At 38.7% G+C, this 24,756-nt stretch overlaps 2 protein-coding genes across 2 annotated transcripts in view; both read left to right on the top strand.

The window, feature by feature from the left end:
* The first annotated feature begins 777 nt into the window (after nt 1-777).
* LOC107782521 (pollen receptor-like kinase 4) lies at nt 778-4,531 on the top strand. Its single transcript, XM_016603405.2, has 3 exons — nt 778-2,122; nt 3,341-3,688; nt 3,841-4,531. The coding sequence occupies exons 1-3, from the start codon at nt 829-831 to the stop codon at nt 4,167-4,169; spliced, it is 1,971 nt and encodes a 656-aa protein (XP_016458891.2). The 5' UTR covers nt 778-828; the 3' UTR covers nt 4,170-4,531.
* A 3,679-nt stretch (nt 4,532-8,210) lies between these two features.
* Nucleotides 8,211-24,756, top strand: part of LOC107782523 (uncharacterized) — a 42,795-nt gene continuing 26,249 nt past the window's right edge. Inside the window, exons 1-2 of the mRNA XM_075218540.1 lie at nt 8,211-8,331; nt 9,165-9,416. Coding sequence (XP_075074641.1) covers nt 8,211-8,331; nt 9,165-9,416 — 373 coding nt within the window. The remainder of the gene's footprint in view (nt 8,332-9,164; nt 9,417-24,756) is intronic.

The raw sequence follows: 24,756 nt of genomic DNA, 5'->3' as shown, positions 1-24,756 counted from the left end.
CCTATTATTGGTTTATCCAATACTGGATCTCCGGGATCTATCCTTGAGTTTGCAAGAAGGTGTTAAGAGTCCCAAATTAATTGAGGGTATGAGTTGTAGTCCTTTTATATGGTTTTGAACGATTTCTCACCTCATTAGCTAATGTTTGGGTTGAATTTTGTTCAACTAGCTTTTGTTGCATGTGCGTCTGCCTGCTCGTAAGGGGTAAATTAGCCCAAATATACTCTTAATACGGTATGATACTTTATATGTAGAATCCTAATCTTTTTAGCTATTAATATTAGACTTAATTCTCACACCCAACAAAATGTTTTGTTCGAACATACTTTTATTCCCCTGAATTGAGTTATGTTGCATACTCTAGGCATTGTCTCTAAGGCTTCAAACGGGAAGAGACACCATGTTAAGGGCTTAGTAAACTAGATGATCTAAAGACAATTCATTGACCTGTGTTTGGGACAACTGGTGCTTAATTCAAATCCTAAACAAGTGCAATGTTCGTAATTAAATTTAACTCGATAATGATTTCGTGAATTTTAAACATGGTACATCTCAGTATATACTTTTCCCATCCTTGTATCTCCTTGCAATTGCAGCTAGCTAACACATTTGTCTAATAAGATAAAAAGATATTGTTTTGTGGCTGCCGTAGGATTCTCAGATGAGAATTAAATACAAACCAATATCTTGTTATAATCGTCTTTGTTTTCTTCTCTCAACAATGAAACTCCCACAGCTGTCAACTCTATCCTCTGTTTTAGAACCTTATTTCCTTTCCAAAGCAAAACATTTATTTGTGTGTAACTCTTTGCTTTTGACAATCAAAAAATGGGTTCTTGTTCCAATTTCTTCAAGTACTATGTTATCTTGCTTTTCTTAGTGAAATTATGTACAATGGCCATAGCCCAAGATGGTTCTGCTAACGGTTTCGACGGCGCAGAAAGAGAAGCCCTTATAGCAATCAAAGCTGATTTCAACAATGCTAAAGTACTCAAAAGTTGGACAGGTCTCATGTGTTACTTAAACAACACGCCGAGTTGGTATGGTATCAGTTGTATCAATGGTCGAGTCACTGGACTTAGGCTAGAAAATCTTGGCCTTATTGGAAAACTCAAGCTAGATGCACTTTTCAATCTCACTCAATTACGAACACTTAGTTTCAAGAACAACTCCATATCAGGAAACTTGATGGACTTCTCCAAAAACAAAAATTTGAAAGATATTAATTTATCTGCTAACAGATTTGATGGAGAAATTTCACATTCTCTTTTAACACTTAATTTGTTAGAGTCATTGCAGGTACAAAACAACAACTTGAACGGTCCGATCCCTCGTTTTAATCAGTCAACTTTGATAGTTTTCAATGTTTCTTACAACAATCTTTCTGGTGAAATCACAAACACAACAGCACTTCTGAAATTTGGTACTTCCTCGTACTTAGGTAACCAAGAATTATGTGGTCCTCCCTTTTCTAACACGACGTGCACTATCAAGAATAATGATACATCAGCTCCAGGTCCAAGTGATGATTCACATAATGATTCGTCAAATAATTCAAAATCATCCATGTGGACACCTATCTTGATAGTAATTAATGTTGTGGGCATGGTTGTACTTTTATTTCTTTTCATTTACTACTTCAAAAAATCCAAGAAGCTTAAGAAAATGCTGACGAATATGAAATCAATGGAGATGGAAAAAATTGAGACTAGTAAAATGGAGACGACGACGCCAACAGAAACCAGAAGTATGGAAACCAGAAGTGTGGAATCAAGAAGTGTGGGATCAGAAGTGGAATTAGAGAAAGGAAAACTGATATTCTTAGGCAGTGAAATAAAGTTTGAACTTGAACATTTACTGAGAGCATCAGCAGAAGGTTTGGGAAAAGGAAATTTTGGGAATTGTTATAAGGCAATGTTAGTAGATGGACCTACTGTTGTGGTGAAACGTTTAAGGGATTTGAAACCTTTGACGAATGAAGAATTTGTGAGACAAGTGAGAGCTATTGCTGATCAGAACCATCCAAATTTGTTGCCCCTTCTTGGATATTATAATACGAAGGATGAGAAGCTGCTCCTCTTGAAATTTGCACCTAATGGAAGTTTATACAACCGCATTCATGGTATGTTATATTTGCTGCTTCTATTCTTATTAAATCTACAATTTGACATCATTGATCTTTAGATTGGTATTTGTACTAAACCTATTGACATAAGACATATAGTACAGACATAAACTTTTATCAGGCTGAATACATAGTTTATCCATGGCCTTAGAGAAGTTTTATTTTGTGTCTTATACAACTTACACTAGTTGTATGAGGCTCCTTTTTGTCTTACAAATTTGTGGACCTAAATCTTACACTTTTGGGTCCACAGAACTGTGAGACAAAAAATTGCCTCATACAACTAGTATCAGTTGTATGAGATACAAAATAAAATTTTCCCGTGGCCTTGAGTTCAAATTCTTTTGACATATTCGTCCACCACGGGCAAACTTTTACATACTCAACCTATTCAAGTGTATTTAATATTTAAGTGATTGATTTGATGAAAATATTACATGTGAGTAAAAATGTAGATTGTTAGTCGCATCCAAAAATAATACGTAGCTGATAAAATATACTCCCTCCGTTCCAGTTTATGTGAACCTATTTCTTTTTTGGTCTGTTCCAAAAAGAATGACTCCTTTCTAAATTTGAAAATAATTTAGCTTAAACTTCCAATTCCACCTTTAGTGAGAAGCTTTTATAACCACACAAATATTCTAAACCCCTTTTTGACTTGTTTAGGACCACAAATTCCAAAAGTCTTCGATTTATCTTAAACTTCGTGCTCAGTCAAACAGATTCACATAAATTAAAAAGAAGGGAATAGTATATTTTTAATATATGTGTATTATTATACCTACAGATTTTATACACTTTTTTTTGCTAGCAAATGTAATTAGCTAGTTTCGACCGAGAGTCAATTTATATTTTGCAGTAAAATTATTATATTTAATCTTTGATGTCCCAAATTGTGTTCGATATTTCAATTCAGAGTATGGATTATTATTCCCTTTTATTATTGTTTAGTAATGGTAATTGGGCAGTTGTTAGGTTGATTCCAAGTAAATGACAAGAGTGACCTCCTAACGTAAATCTTTATGGTTAAACTCATTGCAATTAATTCACTTAATTAAAAGTCACATTTACAGACAAATTAGTATTAAAGACAATTATAATCCAATAAACTAGCTTTAGCAATTTTTTTAAAAAAAAGTTAATACTACTTCAAATTGTGTCGCATACATGATACGGAGTAGAATTTATTTATTTTGCTCTATGTATAATATATAGGAGGAAAAGGGACGAGAGATAGGATTCCATTTCGATGGAGCTCAAGATTATCAGTTGCTCGTGGTATCGCTCGAGCACTAGAGCATCTACACCTCAACTGCAGCTCCTCCCAAGCCGCCGCCACCGCTGCCGTCGTTCCCCACGGCAACCTAAAATCCTCAAACGTTTTACTAGACGAAAATGATGATGTTCGTGTCGCTGACTATGGCCTCACTTCCCTTATTGCACTTCCCATTGCTACTCAACGAATGGTTTCCTACCGATCGCCGGAATATCTAGGCTTCAAGAAAGTGTCCAAGAAATCTGACATTTGGAGCTTTGGCTGCCTTCTTCTCGAATTGTTAACAGGTTAGTGACAGATAGAGACACCCTTTAACAAATGTGTTATTCCATACCGCGTTGTAGAAATTCTTTTACACGTATTACTAGTGCACTTTCATACACAAATCCAATAGACTGACACTACTACACAAAAAAACTTGTATACGCTACTATAACAGGTAGAATATCTTCACATTCTGCTCCGCCGGGAGTCACCGGTGCGGATCTCTGCAGTTGGGTTCATCGGGCGGTCAGAGAAGAATGGACGGCTGAGATCTTTGACACTGAAATAGCTGTTCAGAGAAGTGCCAACTCAGGGATGCTACGATTGCTACAAATTGCGATAAGGTGTTGTGATAAATCGCCGGACAAACGACCGGAAACGAGCGAGCTGGTGAGGGAAGTGGAAAGCATTAAGGGTGCGGTTGACTCTGAAGATGAAGAGGATCTGTCATTGTCAATGGATATAACGGAGGATTCCATAGCTTCTGCAACTACATCCCGATAAGAGGACATGTTACAAATACTGCATGATCTTTCATAGAATTTGGAATGTACGATGCAACGTGTGCATTTTATATGAGTTATAGCAATCTTTATCTATGATAACTATAATTATAGCATCGCTGCCTATAATTTAGGAGTAATCTGCTATGCAGCGAGCACGGACAGCATTGTTCTCATTGTTGTGTTACTTGATAAAGTTATAATTTCCGTGTGACTTATATAGTTCATGGCCGGATTTCAAGCTGTGAAAATAGTCACTGCGCTAACATTAAAGTAGGTTGTCGATCTACATCACATCCCTAAGGGTTCAACCCTTCCCCGAACCTTTCATAGAAAATTGAATGGGCTATCATTTTCGATCTATAGGGAATTGGTTCCATCTGTTGTCAAAAGTATGAACTAAAGGAAAAAAAACAAAAGTGAAGTTTGCCTTAATATTAAAGGTATAAGCTATCCTTATCATGTTTGCTTTGCTAGATTATTGGTAATTTTACTTATTTCTTTTTAATGGAGTCAATGAGGCAACGACATTAACATGCACAACACCAAGGTTGGCATGTGGGCCGGTCCAGGCCCGGGATCGCGGCCCATCTGGGCTTTTGAACCTAAAAAGTCCTTAATCGGATAAACCCGGGACCGTGGAGGTGGACCGATCCTTTACAAAGAGACCGCAAGACCAGGACCGGACCGGTCTTTGGCCGGCCCAAACGGTCCCAAATGGTTCCACCGGTCAGATTTTTAAAATTAAAAAAATTGCTCGTTTGGGCATTTAAAAAGTATAGTCATTTGGTCTGCCATTTAACCTTCTCCCCCCCCCCCCAAACTTTGTTTTATCCTAAACTTTTTTATAAATACTCCCTCATTCTTTCATTTTTCTCACAAAATCATCAATCCCTCTCTAATTTTCTTCTATAATTGCTGCTATTGCTTACTTAATTGTTACAATTTGTGAAAAAATTGTGAAGTTGGTGAATTGAAGTCTTCAACGATAATCAATTTTCAATAAGTTGTTCATCGATTCGGTAAACTCGATCCAACTCATAATTTTTAATATTATAGTTTGTTTGTTTTATTTATTTTCTATTATTTGATTAATTACGATTGCTTCCTTAAAAAAACTTTTTGGTAAAAATAAGGAAAAATTCAAGAGTGGCGAATCTAGTGGCCAATCTGTTCCTCCTCCATTCCCCCCGGCTCCCCGACCCAAACCTCATCCTCGTCCTACACCTGCTATTCTTGATAGTGATAATAGTTTATTACAATTTACTGAGAGTCAATTTTTCCTTAATATTGGAGCTGGTGAATAATTAAACTATGAATTAGTGAATGCTCTTTATTCTAATCCAACTATTGATGAAAATGATGAGGAGGAAATAGATTTTGATGAAACGCAACTGGATGATGATACTCCCACTAGTCCTGCTACTGAAGTTAACCCAACTAATGATAATCTAAATGATGCCCCGTCCGACACTCTTGTTACTACCCCTACTTTTTCAAAACAATGTACCAAACAGATAGAAACATCTGTTGTTTAGCCTTTTTTACTCAACTAATTCCACAAAATAAGGATAAATGTAAAACTTGTGGCAAGAAGTTGGCTTTTAAATATGTTGGAGGTCAGGGGGGCGGGAACTTTGAAAAGATACATATTGGTACACCCTCAAGATAAAACCAAATATCATCATATGAAAGCCTTGGCCGAGGGGACAAGTGTACATATTCCTAGTCAGGCTGACCCTAGTACCGGGTCAAATCAATTTCAACCGGGAATTAACACTGTTACCGGTGGTATTTTATATTATGATCCAAAAAAATCGGGAAGAATTGGCAAAAATGGTTATTTTTATGTGTTTGCCCTATAGTTTTCCTTCTAACCCTCACTTTGTGCATTATATTAGAAAAAATTTTAATCCTACTTATAAAGGTTTTCCTCGCACAACCATAAAGAGCGATATTTATAAATATAAACATGAATATGAACAATATTTGTGCTATTTATTTACTCATATAAATTGTCGTGTTGCTATTACAACTGATATTGGTAGAAGTGGTAACGACTGTGATTACCTTACTATTACCAATCATTGGATTGATGAGGATTGAATAATGCAAAAGCGTATTATTGCTTATAAAATAATTAATTCACATCACACATGGCAGTTTATTGCTAGCACAGTTATGGATGTTTGTAGATATTTTTGCATTATTGATAAAATAATGTCAATTTCAATGGATATTGCTAGCAGTAACATAAATGTTGTAGCCTTGCTTACCACTATACTAAGTCCTGCATTTAGTAATATTTTTCATGTTAGATGTATTTGGCGTATTTACTATTTAATTGTGGGTGATGGTATGAGAATTTTGAATATTGAAGTTAAAAAGGTTAAAATGGATCTTAACTGACTTTTTTATTCAAACCGTAGAAGTAGACTTAAAGAATTTATTAAAAAATGCAATGAATTTGGCCTAAGAGAAAGAAAGGTTCCTAAAGCTTGTGATAAATCGCCGAAAAAACGATCGGAGATGAGTGAGCTGGTGAGGGAAGTGGAAAGCATTAAGGGTACGGTTGACTCTCAAGATGAAGAGGATCTGTCATTATCAATGGATATAACGGAAGATTCCATAGCTTCTGCAACTCCGTCCCGATAAGAGGACATGTTACAAATACTGCATGATCTTTCATAGAATTTGGAATGTACGATGTAACGTGTGCATTTTATATGAATTATAGCAATTTTTATCTATGACAACTATATTTACTTCGACAGCATCGCTGCCTATAATTTAGGACAATAATCAATTAATTAACACATTGTGGAATTGTTTCTTAGGAGTAATCTGCCATGAAGCGTGCACGCCTGCACGGACAGCATTGTTGTGTTACTTCATAAAGTTATTTCCATATGATTTATAGTTAATTGCATTATAGTAAGTTGTCTACATCGCACCCTTAAGAGTCCAAACCTTCCCGAATCTTGCATAGAAAATTGAATACTTTATGCACTGGGCTATCATCTTCGATCCGTAGGGAATTGGTTCCATCTGTTGTCAAAAGTATGAACTAAGAAAAAAAAAGTGAAGTTTACCTTTGTTTACTCTTAAAATTGGATAACAATTGAATTTGTACGCGATTTTAAGGATACCTGATATAACTTGATACAAATTAAGAAGACAGATTAATATTGAAATTAACGATAAGAAAATAAATGCAAACCACAAAATTGAATGGCCATAGCCTCTGAGTTTGATCACCCTCGAGCCAAGAAATGTCTCAATTAGTGCTAGAACTGAACAACAAGATGATAAAAACTAGAAATGATCAGTATATTGCTTTCTTTTTCGTGTTACAATGTGTCCTACAAATTACCAGAACCCCCTTTATATAGTAAGGGTGTTCTATTCTTGGTATAATTCTATACAAAGTATAAAAAAAATCTCATGATATGCTAATTAATCGGGCTTTTCTTGATACGTGCTGAGATTTCCGCCGTGATCCTCGACCGATTGCGGATATTTCGGCTTTCCGTTATTTGGCTCGGCAAGTTTTCCTCAATCTTGCTCGGTCTTTGGGTCACGAGCTCGACGATCTAATTTTGCGCCTTGGTTCAATATAACCCGACCTCGAGCTTTGACCTGCCATGTTTCAGCCTCGATTGGTCAAACAATGGACGAACCCGATTTTGACCGTATACAAATAGTCGCCTCATTTTTCAGAGAGAAGATGACGAGAAATGATATGAACTTTCGAACCTCGCTCTGATAGATCATGACGTAAGCGACAAAAGGTAACTGAAACGTCTCGTCGGTCCAGTCTCCAAGGCATTAAATGTGTGTCAGTGTTGGTCGGCCACTACTGGTTTTGAACCGTCATTAGCAAACTATATTTCATTCATTCAAACTTTATATTCAAAAGCTTCTTCTACTCTTGTTCTTTAAGAATCTCGTCACTCTCCAACCTTTGTATCCAAATTTCTTGAACCTTTTGCAACCACTAAGCGTACCTTCTTAATTTATTTTTCTTCACCTCTACTTTAAAATGGTGAAAATTTCTAAGACTGTTCCACATAAAGAAAAAGCCTTTTCATCATGGTTTGTCGGCGATGGGACTGCAGCGGAGCCACACCCTGAAGAGTTTATTCCAAGAGGGTGCCCAATCGGTGCTGATTTCAAGATCAAAAAAGTTTCCTTGGTACCGGGTCGATGCGAGCCAGTCTCGAGATATATATGTACGTTCACCGATGATCTTCTCCCCAAGGTCAAAGAGGATTGTAACTGGGCTGATAAACATATAGTCGCGCCTTCGCCTGAGGAATCAATTTCTACCCACGTGGAAGGTTTTTTAAGTGTTTACACTTACTCCTTCAGATTGGGTCCCTTAGACCCCATCATTATTGTCTTCTGCAAAAGGTACAAGCTCGGTCAAATTTACCCCTCTTTCTGGAGGATAGTGATTCTTCTTCATTTTTTCCTAAACAAAATCAAGAGATGTGCCTTTACCCTTGATCATCTTATGCGCCTAAACAGTCCTCAACTATATCGAGGGGGATTAATCAAACTTGATCGTTGGGCCACCAGGGCCCCGTTCTCGAGTATAGATGAGGATCGGGACCGAGGCTGGATGAGCCGATTTGTTCGAGTGAGGACCTCGGACTTGATCTCTACCGAGGATATGACATTTCCCGAGAAATGGAACATGAAGCGTAAGTATAACTTCTCCTTAAAGACTTTATTTATTGTTTCTTCCCTTTCCTTCCTTCTTATCGGTGCTTTTATGGTGTAGTTGTGTCTCGAATACCGGATGCAGTTCCTCAACTCAAAGATGGGTCAAGGGCCTATTGTCATAGAGACCATATTCCGAGCGCGCATGGCGCGAATTGTTGAAGGGTCGGTGGGAGGCCCGTAATCATGGTAAGTTTTCTTTTCTGATGTAATAATGTTTGATCTCCTCCTTGCGTTGTCGAATTCTTATCGGTTCTGTTTTATTTTGTAGGTCTCCCCAAAGATGTTTCTATGAGGCCTCCATCCAGTGATGAGGATTTAACTCTCGAGTCCCCTACTCCGAAGCAGGGTGATGAAAAGAAGAGAAAAAGGGGCCCGAGTTCCCCGAACTCGGAAAAGAAAAAACCAAAGAAGTGGTCGCACAAGCCCAAGGGAAGCATTGGCGCTCTATCCACGGACTCAATCCACCAGATAAGGGACAATCTGAAGAAGAAGAAGAAGAAGAAAAAGAAGAGAAATCTAAGTTGGTGGCTCGCGTGCGGGCAGGTGTCGTGATACAAGGGCCCTCCAAACCGGCGAGTGCTAAAATTGAACAATCTCGGGATGAGGAGGTCGATAAGGGAGTTTTAGCTGAAGCTCCCGAAACAAAAGGGGGTGAGACCACTCTGCCCCAATCTAGGGGGTTCGAGAGGGATACCGGGGCTGATACTCCTCGAGCACAGGAAAGTACCCCGAAAGACGCGCTTGGGGCGATCGACCTTACTGGGAGGTCTCCTCAGTTCTCAGACGCCATGATCTATGAGGCCGGCATGCTAGAAAGTCGTTCTTATGAGGGGCCTCAGGGGGCTGTAGATATCCATAATTTCTTATATGGGTTAGAGTCTACTGCCTTAGAGGACGTCACTAGGCTCGGAGACTTGCCGGTGCCAAAGAAGGTATCATTGTTGGGAGCTAGTGGGTCTTCCTCGAGCCCAAAGTTAGTGGACCGATTCCCGGCTCCGAGTGTTGACCCTGACCAAAAGCGGTCAATAGTTTTCTCTATCCCGGAGGATGCCCGAGTTTTCCTTGCCCCCGTGGGGGTCGCTAGCTATCTTTGGTGTTTGGTGATCGAAGAGGACCAGGTCGTGATGGGCAATGTGGAAATGCCCTGCCTTTTCAATAAAGCTCAACAGGCATTGAATCAGGTAACTTCGAGTGTCTCTTTTATTATGTATTTTAAACTTAAAGTTGTAAACAATTATAACATCTTCCTTTATGCTTGCAGGCCTTGGTACTGCACCATGAGACTTTCCTCTGATACCGGGAGGAGTTAACCCAACACGACGAGGCCAAGGTTCTAGTGCTTACTAAGAAGAGGGACACATACAAGCTTCTTAGTGAGAAGCTTCAGGTCGAGTTTGAAGTGGCTCGGAGGGAACATGTCGAGATGGCCGAGCAGGCAAGTCGAGTACTTCACGATAGAGAAGACGAATTGGACATAGTGGCTAACGATCTGATCCTACAGGTCCGATAGAGGCTTGAACAGATCGGGTAACTCCAGGCACAGGTAGATACGATACAAGCTGAAGTTGAGGAGTTCAAGAAAAATATGGACCTCTTAGCCTCGAAAAAGGAAGTTGTCCAAGAATAATTGGAGTCGGTCGAGGCCCAGCTCCGGGCTGCATAAGAGAAAAACTCAGTACAAGCCAAGAAAATAAAGGAGCTTCAATCTCAATTGAACTCGGCTATTTCCGATAAAGAGAATTTGTCCAAGGAACTCGAGGCGGCCAAATTTGAGGTGGTTAAGGCCAAGATCGAGGCTGACACTAAAGTGGCCCAGTTCAAGATTGACGTTGAGGTAATTCAGGCGCAAGCTAAAAGTATAGTGGAGCATGCAAAGTAGCAAGCTCTAAGGGAAGCCATCGAAGGAGTTCATACTCATAATTTTGACGTACTACTAAACGCGAGAGTGACAAAGCAGAAGAAGCCAGAGCCGAGAAGCTGGCCTTTCCTGAGGAAGATTCCGAGAGCTTAAGCGAGTCTGAAGATGGGGAAGATCCCGAGGATGAAGATATTGTCTCCAATGGGAACCAGACCACTTAGGCCTTTATATGTTTTTATTTTTTGTTTTTTTGCATCTTTTTTAGGCCGTTTCGGCCGTTATAGATTTTGTATTGGGCCACTCTGTCCTTTGTAAAAAGATTATTGGATAAATATGTATGAGGCATTATTTCCCTTTCGGCTTTTATATTTTCCCTTTTCCTTATTACTTGTTTACATGAAGGCTGGGATGCCTTAGCATAAACTAACTTAGTTTATATTCAAAAGTTCAAACAAACCTTGCCTTTACATTACTCTATTTTACGGCGTCTTGGGGGTTCGGTGTTACCGGGAACTTTTTTCCCAAAGTAGGTAGCCAAGATTATAGTTCACCGAGGTAAGCCTTTAGAACCGATTATGAAAAATAAATTTCTTTTTTGAAGGCCTAGTTTTTGTTACGGGTTTCGGACGTCTCTGAACCGTGTAATATGGCTATAGTTTTTTAGTTCGGGAGCTTCCCATTGGAAATGTTTTCCCGAGCTATCTCGAACTTATCCAAGATGTAACACTCCTCAAATCTATAAAAGTTTCAAGACACGCTAAATATAGAATTAACTTTTTTTTAATCTTGCCTAGAATGCAAAAAAAAATTATACTTAAATAAGTGGATATACAATTAGGAAAATATTAATAATTTTAATATTATTAATTATTAAAAGTGGTATCATTAATTATTAATTAAGTGAAAACAAAACAAAATAAAAAAATAAAAGCAATAAAACAAAATAGGGGGACAAGCCTAAAAGCCCATAAAGGGTTGTTGGAACCAAAAAGGATTGAAAATCCTTATACGAAAAACAGAAAAGCATTATGTTCATTCTCACGAACAAAGAACCACGAAACAGAGGCGGCTTACTCACATAGGCAACGGGAAGTTCTAGGTTTCTTTATAAATCACTAATTCTTGAACTCAGGTATATAAAATTTCTTATTCTAAATTATCCTACAGTTTAAGAATTGGATGGTTAATTCCCTTCTTTCTCTTTATCAATAGTAAATTTTATGGTTAGGTGTGAAACTTTAAAATTGATTAAAATACACTAGTTGTTGTAGAATTGATTGTTTGACGGGTATAAATTAGACTGTGGCCTACGTATTGGCTCGAGGAGTTTTGAGGTGAGTTGATATAACCCTTTACTAAAGTGGTTCAACTCACAAAAGCACGCATATAAGGTGTTTGATGAATTGCTTAAAAGAGTTAATATGTACTTAATTGGACCGTGTGAGTACTTATTAACTTAGAATTATTCTAGCTAAAGTTTAGATGATTTATTATGATATATGTGCATAAACTTTTAGAATTTTGTGTTATTCTTATATGCCATTTTCATGTTGAAAATTCATGAAGAATCAAGAATCTTTAGAAATACTTTTGAATGTTTATTTCATTCTTATGTCATGCTTAACATTTAAGATACTAACATGAGTATGTATAGGATGTTCCAAAAGAGATTTAGACTTGAAAAGTCATAACAAGTAGTTTTAGAAAGAAATATTTTTGGGGAGTATCTTCTATTCTGAGAAGGGGTCATCGTCCAGGCCGAGGGTCCTAACCAAGGCGTTGATTTCCTGAAAGTACTTGTGCCAAAGTAGGGAGCACACGAGCCGAGGGTCTCGTTGCTGAGAATTTACTCAGCCAGGCTAGGGAATGATACATGAGCGCTGAGAACCATGAAGCGAGTGGCACCTCGTGGATTGGGCCTATTCAATAAGGTTGGGATCGAACCCGTGCAAATCACACGGTGACTCAGACAAAAATAGGTCAGGATAGTTGGAACTCCCGAAGTATAAAGTGAAGTATTTTTTTTTCTTTAAGAAAGAAAAAGAAAAGAATTTCTTTTAGAATATTCATAAACTACTATTATGCAATTATTTTAGAATTGTTCTTAAAATCTTTATGTTTTCCATGCATTTAGAATCTTTGCTCGTAATGTATATTTTATTAAATTTTTGTCCCCTGTCGTTGAGACTCACTGAGTACAATGATGGTACTGACGTTCTCTTTTAGGAACCTACATTGGTCTGCGGTACAAGGTAAGAACCGATTTTTCGGGCGAGCAGGCTACTGGTTAGGACTTCCCTCTTTTCCAGTACTATTGATGAGCTCCGCTTTTGTTCATGAAGTATTCCTTTGAGTCATCTTTATTTTGTTATTTCTTTGTTTACTTGGAGAACTAGCCAGGCAATCTCGTGTCTTGATCAGTGTGTCAATTTATCAATAGAGGCTTCATAGACACAATCGATGGGTTAAGATTCAGATATTTTTTATAATAACTTAGCAGTATTTCAGTGGTTACTACGATAAAGTTTTGGAGTTGGTTTATTTTAGATATTTAAATTAATTGAAAGTATTTGGTTAAAGTATTGTCTTGTTGCATATAAAGTTTGAAGTTATAATAGATTTGATAAGCACAGATGGTTTGCTCGGTCAAGTTTAGTGATCGGGTGCCAGTCATGACTTGTTCAGAAAATGGGTCTTGACACAAGATAACAGTCCCCGAGCGGAGTGGTCGTGGCCTTTAAAATCCGGGGGATTGCCTAACAGGTCTTGTGGCCCCGAGGCCCAGTGACATGGGCCGTTCGAGTTTATTTTCGGACGACAGTCCCCAACTGAGGGAGTGATCATTCGAACTTAGGTTATAAGCGGCCCATGAGCTTGTTACCTTTGGGAGATCGGAAGTACGAAATTCTTTAAGGGTTTTAAAGAGAAAAAAAATTTAAAACATAAGATGATTGCAAGGAAAGTACTTCTCTTTATTCTCGTGCAAAATAGTTATACATGAGTACATGTTTTATGCCAGGGCTTGAGCAATCTATGTGGGCACGGTTCGTGTGATCGTTTGGCCCTTACAATAAATTCTACCTATCAAGACCCTTCCTTTACGAAGTAATTTCCTCGCTAAAGTTGATATCCGAAGGTAATGCATATCCGAGGGTAACGCCCCCTAGTATTCGAGGTTGATTGTAGAGGAACCTCAGATACTGTTAATGCAATCTTCGACACTGATTCGTGATCGGTCTTCGATTCTAAGTTAGGAAGATCCATTATTGGCTCATTAAAAACCTTGCCAAAAAATCATTTGGGACAAAATCGGTTCAAGAGAAAAAGAGTGCAACACGTGCTTTTAGACCTAAAGACTTTATGTCGCTCCTTGTCGACCACCTATAAGTGTTAGTCCGAAAATGAAAGGAAATGAAATGGGGTCGTACCTTAGCATTAATATCGTTTTATCTGAGTTACGTTCCAATTGTTCGATAGTTGTTCTCCATTTATTATTCCGAGCTTATACGATCCTTTCCCTGTGACTTCGAGAATTTGGTACAGTCCTTCCCAGTTTGGACCCAATTTCCCTTCGTTCGGATTTCGTGTGTTTAATATGACCTTCCTTGGTACTAAGTCCCTGACATTGAAGTATCGAAGGTTGTACCTTCGATTGTAATACCTCTCGATCTGTCGCTTTTGGGCGGCCAATCGAACAAGGGCAGCTTCACGCCTTTCATCCAATAGCTCCAAGCTTGTATTCATGGCCTCGTCATTTGAGTCCTTTGTTGCATATCGGAATCTGATATTTGGCTCCCCGACTTTGATCGGTATTAGAGCTTCGGTGCCATAAATCAATGAGAACTGGGTAGCCCCAGTACTGGACTTCAAAGTTATGTGATATGCCCAAAGAACTTCGGGCAGGATCTCCTTCCATTTTCCCTTGGCATCGGTCAACCTTTTCTTAAGGTTTTGGATTATGGTTTTGTTTGTCGATTCGGCTTGCCCGTTCCCACTAGAGTGATAATGTGTCGATAAGAACCTTTTGATTTTATGATCTTCGAGAAACTTGGCCAATTTGCTGCCGATAAACTATTTTTTGTTGTCACATAGAATGTCAAATGGCATCCCGAACCGACATATGATGTGGTCCCTGTCACACCTCCTTTTTACCTGCGCCCGCAGGGGCGTAGGGGAGTTTTTTCAATTAAAGAACAATCGAAACGGGATTTATTATTTAATTCAGAGTCGCCATTTGAGAGATTTATGGTATCCCAAGTCACCGGTTGAATCCTGAATCGAGGAAAAGATTGACTCTGTATTACAGTCCATGAACCAGAAATCCGGATAAGGAATTCTGTTAACTCGGGAGAAGGTGTTAGGCATTCCCGAGTTCCGTGGTTATAGCACGGTCGCTCAAATGTCATATTTGGCTTATTTATCTGATTTTAATACATGTTGAACCTATGTGCAAATTTTAACTTTTCACCGCTTTTATTATTATTATTTTAACGAGAATTGCAACGTCGTGAAAACATATCTCGAACCACATCACATCAATGCACCCGTGGTTTTTGACACATTTCGACTCCGTTGAGATTTGGATTTGGGTCACATAAATGTGCACCCGAGTTTAAGAAAGTAAATTATTAAAAGCGCGTCTAAAATGACTAGCGCGTTATTATCTTTGGGGAGGGCCGTGAAATTCACTAAACAGCCCATCCCGAATTCTAAATGTTTTATTTTAACCATTTATTAAGGGCCCCGCAATTTATGTATTTTTGTTTGGCGAGGCTCGTCTCATTTATTATTTAAAAGGCAAACCTAAAAGCGACTATGATTTGCTATTTTTATTTTATCTCTAAAAAAATAAGAAAAGACCCTAATTAATTAATATGTCAACAACCTTACTATGAGAAAGGTTGCCTCCAACATTGGGCCTACAAGGACGTTTGCAGCCCAACGAACCCGGGGTTCGAGCCTGGACGGGAACATCGCAACACGAATCTAGGCAGCCCAATCAGCTCCAAACGAATCATCTGATGACCCAGACCCAAACAGTACTTTATTTACGTTATCACTATACAGCCTGGTCATATTTAAATTACCTGTTGAGAATGAAACAAAACAGCCACTCCAGGTTTTATCTTATACTACGCTAAACGGATTCACAAAGGTCTTTAACACGAGATTAACTATGACTAGTCATGAACTACTCTGTACCATGAATTTGGCTACAATCAGTACTCAACAGGTGCAAGAATCTGCTAACAAGGAATTAACTACAATTGGCGATTTACTGGGAAAACCAATCCAAGAAAACTAAGCTATAATAGTCTATAATCCAGTTATTGCATAGCCTAGTTCAGTCCATCCAACGCAACTATAAACAAGAGTCTAAACATCCTTAACGAACAAAACGTTCAAATATACAAATCAGAAACTGAATTAAATTAAAATCTTCAGGCTTCAATTTCAAGTTCATCCTTTACATTTCAGCTTCACAATTATTGAAGTCAAGTTGTGTACCTATAATTAGAATAGAAATAAAGCAGAAGAAAGATCAGCAGCAGCAGTAATACGAGCAGCAATACAACAGCAGTTCACAGCAGCAATTTGAAGTTCCAAACAGCCACAAACAGACTCAACCGAGCTTGAGTCAAGCCAAGATTCTACTACAAAACTGATCTTTTAAACTCTCAGAAACTGACTTTAAGCTTTCAAAATAGTTCCAAAAACTGACTGCCTTTCAAAAGAACTCTCAAAAACTCTCTGAACTCCTCAGAATATTGTTCAAAGACTGACCAAACTCTCCAGTCTTTAAGCTTTAGAAACTGATTTTCAAGACCCTCTCTAACTGATTAAAGACTCTCAAAAGTGATCTCTCCAACTTGAAGCAGAGAATTTTAAAACTGTTTATGATTCTCAGGGAGCTGGACTACTGGCTGAGATTTTTGACAAGTTAATTAAGGTAATGAGACAATAAAAGCTCTCTCAACTCTCTTCCTTAAGGTCTCCTTCCATTCTAAGGTCTGCCCTGTATTTTATACCCTAAGACAGACCCCTTTTCCAGCCTGTTTTAACACTTAAATCATTAAGAAATGTATTTCTTCCATCATATTCCCTGACAGCCACTACTAAGTGTCTAATTTCATTATTTAATTCAAAGGTGTATGGGCAATGCTATATTTTAATCAATTCCTTTTAAGCTTCCACATATCATTATGTTTTGTTCCCCACTAACTATTAAACAAATATTTATTTAATGGTACACTAGTACTTAGTGGACAGAACACTCAAACTACCCATTTCTTCAAGTTTTCAATTCCCAAATTACCCCCATGGAACCCCTGTGATTACTTCTTTCAACTATAACCAATTCTTAAGAAAGAAACCTAATCACTGATTAACTAAAGCTGAATTTAAACACAAGTTTAATTCCCTCAGACCCCAAACTCAAACAGAACCACAGTCAGATTCAAACCACTAAACTCACACAACAATTGAACTCAGATCAGAACGAACAGTATTACAACCAAGATGAAGGGTTTAAGGATTCAGGGAATAGACTAACTATATTCACAACTCTAAACTAAACAAAAATGAATGAAATACTGTAACATACTAGATGAAAATAAACTGAATTTATATGTAAAATGATGAACAACAAAAACAGGGAGCCAAACATCTCAGAAAATGAGACCATTTGAACCAGTTATACTAGTAACCAATTACAGGACTAGACACAGTTTTTGTACAAGAACATTACGGACACTGACTTTTACAACCAAACTAAAGGACAAACACACTCAATCGATTCAACATATGCCAATCAACCACATGAGAAAAAAAACTGGACCAGAAAAAGGGTCCGAAAGAGAAGAGAGAAATGAATCGAAAAGATGATGAAACACAATGAAGCTTAAGCAGATAAACAACAACAAAAGAAAAAGGGAAACAAAAGAAATACCTCGAAATTTCAGACCAAACCCAATTCGTTTCAGTCGACACTTTGTCTTGAAATTTTGAAACCAAAACGAACCTTAATCGAGTGTTCTCGACTGAGAACACTCGACTAAAATCGGTTAAAACCTCAAATTTTTAACTCCGTACACAGTCTGAAGTTTGGTTTTTTTAGGGTTTGCCTTCGATTTGAAATTTGAAAGGCTCTAACAAAATTCGGACAGAACTGGGGTGGGATTTGGGACGAGGGTAGCTAGGTGGTTCAGTGGTGCAACTTTGGGTCAAACGGACGAACTAGGGTTTTGGGACTGATTTTCGATTGAAGATTCAAAACGTATGGTACTGATTCGAAGAAAACTAATTCGGGATTTGGAAAGAGGACATCGTGGGGAGGCTGTGGTGTAATTTTGGGGCTGTTTGGACCACCGGAACCGCCGTGAGGCGATTTTCGGTGGGTGGAGCACGGTTGTAAGGGGCAGAGGGTTCGTTTGGTCTCTAAGGCTTAGAGGCGAAGAGGTGAGGGGGGGTTTGGCTTGGAGGCGGGGTATGGTTTGGACTTATATATGTGGGGAAGTGATTTGATCCTAGCCATTAAATCAATTGAGATCGACGGCTTGGATCAACTCACTTAAAGAGACGGTGTCGTTTCGTTTACCTCGATACCGGATCGGTCTTTGGATGGGAATGGGTCGGGGCATGGGGGCGATTTGCGGCCGTTGGATTAAATGAAATGAACGGCCTGGATTGACAGGCTTGAAACGGCATCGTTTCTTCGATGCTGGGGGTGGACGGGACCATTCGATCTGAGAAGATCGACGGTTCAGATTGAACGTGGCCATACGACGTCGTTTGGTTGGCTTGGTCGATTGGGCCAGATAGGGGTGATTTGGGCTGGTGTTTTGGTGGGTTGGGTGTTTGGGCTTGGGAAATTAATTAAATTGGTCCAGATTTATTTCCTTCCTCTTTTCTTTTCCTTTTCTTTTTATTTTCTTCCTAAATTATTTTCTAAAATTATAAACCAAGTTAACTTATTAAAAATACTAATTATCTTCTAATAACATTTATCACATAGAATTAAATGTCAATTAACAATAGAATCACACAATTCAATATTAAATGCAAAGTACATATTTTTTTATGATTTTTCCATTTTCGTAAAACAAGTTACTTAATTAATCCTATTTGTAAAAATTAAATCCTAAATGCACATGCAACATGTATTTTTTGTATTTTTCATTAATAAAACCAAAATAAACATGCCCAGCCAAATACAAACAATTAACCAAAAACGCCACGAAAATTCTCAAAATTGCACACAAAGGAAAATTGTCTTATTTTGAATCTCTGGAGTAATTCTCATAGGGCAAAAATCACGTGCTCACAGCTGCCTCTCTTTGTGCGAAAACACAAGGTGTTTTTGTGCAAAGATAAAGTGAGCGGGTACGAGCGATTTTTGCCCGTTGGAATACTCCGTGCGAAGCATATTTTTGAAAGAGAGTTGACCGAACCTATGCTTCGCAGGTTTCCTACATATCCCTGGCTAAAAGAGAATCAGGTCAATGTAGTTTGGGAAGTTTTGGTAGTTGGGACTACCATGGAGCTGTAATTTTGCTGTTACTGCTATTGCTGTTGCTGCTACCGCTTACTGACCTCTTTATTACACCATGGTAAAAGAAAACAAGAAGCTAGACTAATCTAGGAATTACAAAATCTTATCTAGATCTTCAAACTTGCTCTTGTTGTCTTTCTTTCTTGTTGATTTGTGTTTCCTCTGATGTTTCTTTCTTTCTTGTGAAATTCGAATTGTTTCTCCTCTGACATGAGAATTATATTCCTTTGACCATCGTTGCCTCTCTTCTGACTTCTACACTTGAGTTTATGCTGGGGATCTTTGTTGTAACCCTCCGCTCTCGGGGCGGGCTCCTGACTTCAATAAACAACTTAAGGATAATACCCCCCCCTCCATTCTCCAGGCGGGCTCCTGTCTTCAACTACAACTTAAAGGATAAAAACCTCCATTCTCCAGGCGGGCTCCTGACTTCAATTATGACTTAAAATATAATACCTCCATTCTCCAGGCGGGCTCCTGACTTTGACTACAACTTGAAATGATAACAACCTCCATTCTCCAGGCGGGCTCCTGACTTCAATTATGACTTACAATATAATACCTCCATTCTCCAGGCGGGCTCCTGACTTCTACTACGACTTAAAAATATAACACCTCCATTCTCCAGGCGGGTTCCTGACTTCAACTACTCCTTAAAAATATAACAACCTCCATTCTCCAGGCGGGCTCCTGACTTCAACTACTTCTTAAAATATAACAACCTCCATTCTCCAGGCGGGCTCCTGATTTCAACAACTTCTTGAAAATATAACAACCTCCATTCTCCAGGCGGGCTCCTGACTTCAACTACTTCTTAAAATATAACACCTCCATTCTCCAGGCGGGCTCCTGACTTCAACTACAACTTGAAAATATAACAACCTCCATTCTACAGGCGGGCTCCTGACTTCAACTACTTCTTAAAATATAACACCTCCATTCTCCAGGCAGGCTCCTGGCTTCAACTACTTCTTAAAATATAACAACCAACATTCTTCAGGCGGGCTTCTGATTTCAACAATTTCTTAAAAAAAATATAACACCTCCATTCTCCAGGCGGGCTCCTGACTTCAACTACAACTTGAAAATATAACAACCTCCATTCTCCAGGCGGGCTCCTGACTTCAACTACTTCTTAAAATATAACAACTCCATTCTCCAGGCAGGCTCCTGGCTTCAACTACTTCTTAAAATATAACAACCTCCATTCTCCAGGCGGGCTTCTGATTTCAACAATTTCTTAAAAAAAAAATAACACCTCCGTTCTCCAGGCGGGCTCCTGACTTCAACTACAACTTGAAAATATAACAACCTCCATTCTCCAGGAGGGCTCCTGACTTCAACTACTTCTTAAGATTGCGTTCTATTGTCGTTGTTCCTTCCTGCCTTTTGAACCATTTTCCTTCTTGAATTATCTTCTTTCAGAACTGCTTCCCTCAAAATTGGTGTTTCATTCCTCTGAAAACTGCTGAGGATAACACCGATGTTTCATTAAAAAATATGTTATTTTCCTCCTTTAAAGACTATTTCCCTTAAAGCTGGTGTTTTCCTTCCTCTGGAACTACTTTTCTTAAGACTTGTGTTATCTTCCTCCCGAAATTGCTTTCTTTAAAACTTGTTTTGTCTTCTTCTGACTGCTGGGGATACCACTTTTCTCCAAACTTGTGTTATCTTCCTTCTTCCCCGAGTGGGTACATGACTTCCAGAAAATTTTCTGCCCCAGTTTGACAATCCTTCTTGTGGCATGTCTTTCTGTCATCAATAACATTTCCTGTCCCTACTTAAAATCAAAGAGAATTTGTTAGTTTAAAACATAGGGATGCTCCTGCTGGGACGATTTTCCCTTTCGCTCTTTTCCATGCTCTGCGTTGTTTGACCATCTTGAAACTTGGCTGATAACTTCCGACCTTCTTGATGATTCTGTATTCACTAACCTCTCAACCGTTGTTTTCCATCTATGCTCCATACTGTCCCAAAATCTTAGACCAATCCATCATTTGGTCTTACAACGACGTCTTTCCCATCCCATCACATTATCCTCGCATGTCTTATCCCCATTTACCTTGCACTATGTCGGCAACTGGTAGTTAGCTCTGAAAATCCTTCTTAAAACAAACTACTATTGACCAAAAAGAAATGGAAAATGATGACTTTGAAAGATAGAACACGAAAAATCTTTCTGGACAATTGTTTGAAGAGAAAATAACTTATTTGAATGGTATAACCGATCCCAATGGTCATGTAGTGCATTTTTGGATTAATCAACCCAGTCTATTTACATCAATCAATCTTTCTGATATCCCTACTTCGCATTTCAAAGGTCCCGCAACCCATCTTCTTTTGCCGAAACAACATCTTTATTCTGCTTGATGTCTCGACGGATCCTTTCTATCAAGCTTATATTGTTTGCCCCCTTTAATTCCTTGTCACCTTATAGTGCCCTTCGAGGGGTTTTCACTAATAAGACTCTCTCGTTTTTCTCAACTCCCGTCGCCTTATGGTGCCTGTGAAGGTTTTCACCGATAAGACTCTCATTTTATTTCTCTCAACTTCCGTCGTCTTATGGTTCCTGTGGGTACATGACTTCCAGAAAATTTTCTGCCCCAGTTTGACAATCCTTCTTGTGGCATGTCTTTCTGTCATCAATAACATTTCCTGTCCCTACTTAAAATCAAAGAGAATTTGTTAGTTTAAAACATAGGGATGCTCCTGCTGGGACGATTTTCCCTTTCGCTCTTTTCCATGCTCTGCGTTGTTTGACCATCTTGAAACTTGGCTGATAACTTCCGACCTTCTTGATGATTCTGTATTCACTAACCTCTCAACCGTTGTTTTCCATCTATGCTCCATACTGTCCCAAAATCTTAGACCAATCCATCATTTGGTCTTACAACGACGTCTTTCCCATCCCATCACATTATCCTCGCATGTCTTATCCCCATTTACCTTGCACTATGTCGGCAACTGGTAGTTAGCTCTGAAAATCCTTCTTAAAACAAACTACTATTGACCAAAAAGAAATGGAAAATGATGACTTTGAAAGATAGAACACGAAAAATCTTTCTGGACAATTGTTTGAAGAGAAAATAACTTATTTGAATGGTATAACCGATCCCAATGGTCATGTAGTGCATTTTTGGATTAATCAACCCAGTCTATTTACATCAATCAATCTTTCTGATATCCCTACTTCGCATTTCAAAGGTCCCGCAACCCATCTTCTTTTGCCGAAACAACATCTTTATTCTGCTTGATGTCTCGACGGATCCTTTCTATCAAGCTTATATTGTTTGCCCCCTTTAATTCCTTGTCACCTTATAGTGCCCTTCGAGGGGTTTTCACTAATAAGACTCTCTCGTTTTTCTCAACTCCCGTCGCCTTATGGTGCCTGTGAAGGTTTTCACCGATAAGACTCTCATTTTATTTCTCTCAACTTCCGTCGTCTTATGGTTCCTGTGAAGGTTTTCACCAATAAGACTCTCTCATTTTATTTCTCTCAACTTTCGTTGCCTTATGGTGCCTGTGAAAGTTTTCACCAATAAGACTCTCTCATTTTCACTAATTTCCCTGCTTGGACCGGAGTATTACCCTGATATGAATCACTCTATTTTCTCGATTTGTCATCTCTCGAAAACTGATCAGAAGGTCTTTCTTTGGACCGTAACGTGGGCTTTTGGACGGGATTTAGAAAGAAAGGGTATCAAAGGCTCAAAATAATTTGACATGGGTTTAAAATTACAACTTTTGGAATCACATTTCTTATTACAAATACAACCTCTGCCCCAGTTTCTTGTTTGGGGATCTTTGGATATTTTATATCACTTTGACCGAGCCGTAAATCTGTCTACGTACCTTTAACAGGGATCAGGTCAAACGTAGTTCACACCTGAATTTCCTTGTTGTTATATTTTTTCACTTCTTTTCTTTTCTCTTTTTCTTTTCTTTCTTTTTCTCTCTTTTTCGTTATTGATTCCAAAAGAGGGGTATGAAAGAAATAAATAAGGCTCAAAAAGGGGAACAAAGGGTAAAGTGTTTAGATAGTAGAACAAATTGCCTTCGTTATTTCAATCTTCGAAATAATGCCAAATACAAACAATCAATCAATTATACCAAAGAAATCATACATAATATCTTTTTACTGCATCAGAATTGATAGCCATGTCTATGCATTTTCCTTCGATATTTGTTAAACATAAAGCACCATTGGACAATACTCTGGTTACAATGAATGGCCCTTGCCAATTCGGGGCGAACTTGCCTTTTGCCTCAGCCTGATGTGGAAGGATGCATTTCAGCACTTGCTGGCCCACTTCAAACTTCCAGGGACGCACCTTTTTGTTGTATGCTCTTGCCATTCTCTTTTGATATAACTGGCCATGACACACAGCTGCCAATCTTTTTTCATCAATCAAGTTCAACTGCTCCAGACGGGTTTTGACCCACTCATCATCATCAATATCAGCCTCAGCGACAATCCGAAGGGACCGGATTTCAACTTCTGCAGGTATTACGGCTTCAGTTTCATATACCAACAAATAAGGAGTTGCCCCTACTGAAGTACGGATAGTAGTGCGATAACCCAGCAATGCAAATACTAATTTTTCATGCCATTTCCTAGAACCTTCTACCATTTTCCGAAGTATCTTCTTTATGTTTTTGTTGGCTGCCTCAACTGCTCCATTCGCCTTAGGACGATATGGGGTAGAATTGCGGTGTGTAATCTTAAACTGTTGGCATACCTCTTTCATCAAATTGCTGTTAAGATTAGCACCATTATCCGTGATGATCACCTTTGGGATTCCAAATCGATAGATGATATTTGAGTGAACAAAATCGACCACTGCTTTCTTGGTCACAGACTTGAAAGTTTTGGCCTCAACCCATTTGGTGAAATAATCAATGGCTACCAGAATGAACCTATGCCCGTTGGATGCTACTGGCTCAATTGGTCCAATGATATCCATGCCCCAAGCGACGAAGGGCCATGGCGCTGACATCGTGTGCAATTCCGATGGCGGAGAATGAATCAAATCTCCGTGTATCTGGTAATGATGACATTTGCACACAAAACCGATACAATCTCACTCCATGGTGAGCCAATAATAACCTGCTTGGAGAATTTTCTTTGTCAAAACATATCCGTTCATATGTGGTCCGCAGACTCCTGAATGTACTTCGGACATGACAAACGTAGCTTGTTTAGCATCTATGCATCTTAACAATCCCAGGTTTGGTGTTCTTTTATACAAAACTCCTCCACTCAAGAAAAATCCGCTTGCCAACCATCGAATTGTTCTCTTTTGATCCCCTGTGGCTTGCACTGGGTATATCCCCATTCTGATGTATTCCTTGATATCATGGAACCATGGTTAGCCATTAGATTCTTCTTCAATCATGTTGCAGTAAGCATGCTGATCTCGTACTTGAATATGCAAAGGATCGACATAGGCT

Source organism: Nicotiana tabacum, chromosome 7, assembly GCF_000715075.1.
Source record: "Nicotiana tabacum cultivar K326 chromosome 7, ASM71507v2, whole genome shotgun sequence".
In the NCBI taxonomy this organism is placed as follows: Eukaryota; Viridiplantae; Streptophyta; class Magnoliopsida; order Solanales; family Solanaceae; genus Nicotiana; species Nicotiana tabacum.
The sequence above is the reverse complement of the archived record's forward strand: the minus strand, read 5'-3'. Positions and strand labels throughout refer to the sequence as shown.

Coding starts and splice junctions, on each gene's coding strand:
- LOC107782521 (XM_016603405.2), top strand. CDS start 829: ATGGGTTCTTGTTCCAATTTCTTCAAGTACTATGTTATCTTGCTTTTC. Junction 2,123..3,340: donor TTTATACAACCGCATTCATG/GTATGTTATATT, acceptor TATAATATATAG/GAGGAAAAGGGACGAGAGAT. Junction 3,689..3,840: donor TCTTCTCGAATTGTTAACAG/GTTAGTGACAGA, acceptor CTACTATAACAG/GTAGAATATCTTCACATTCT.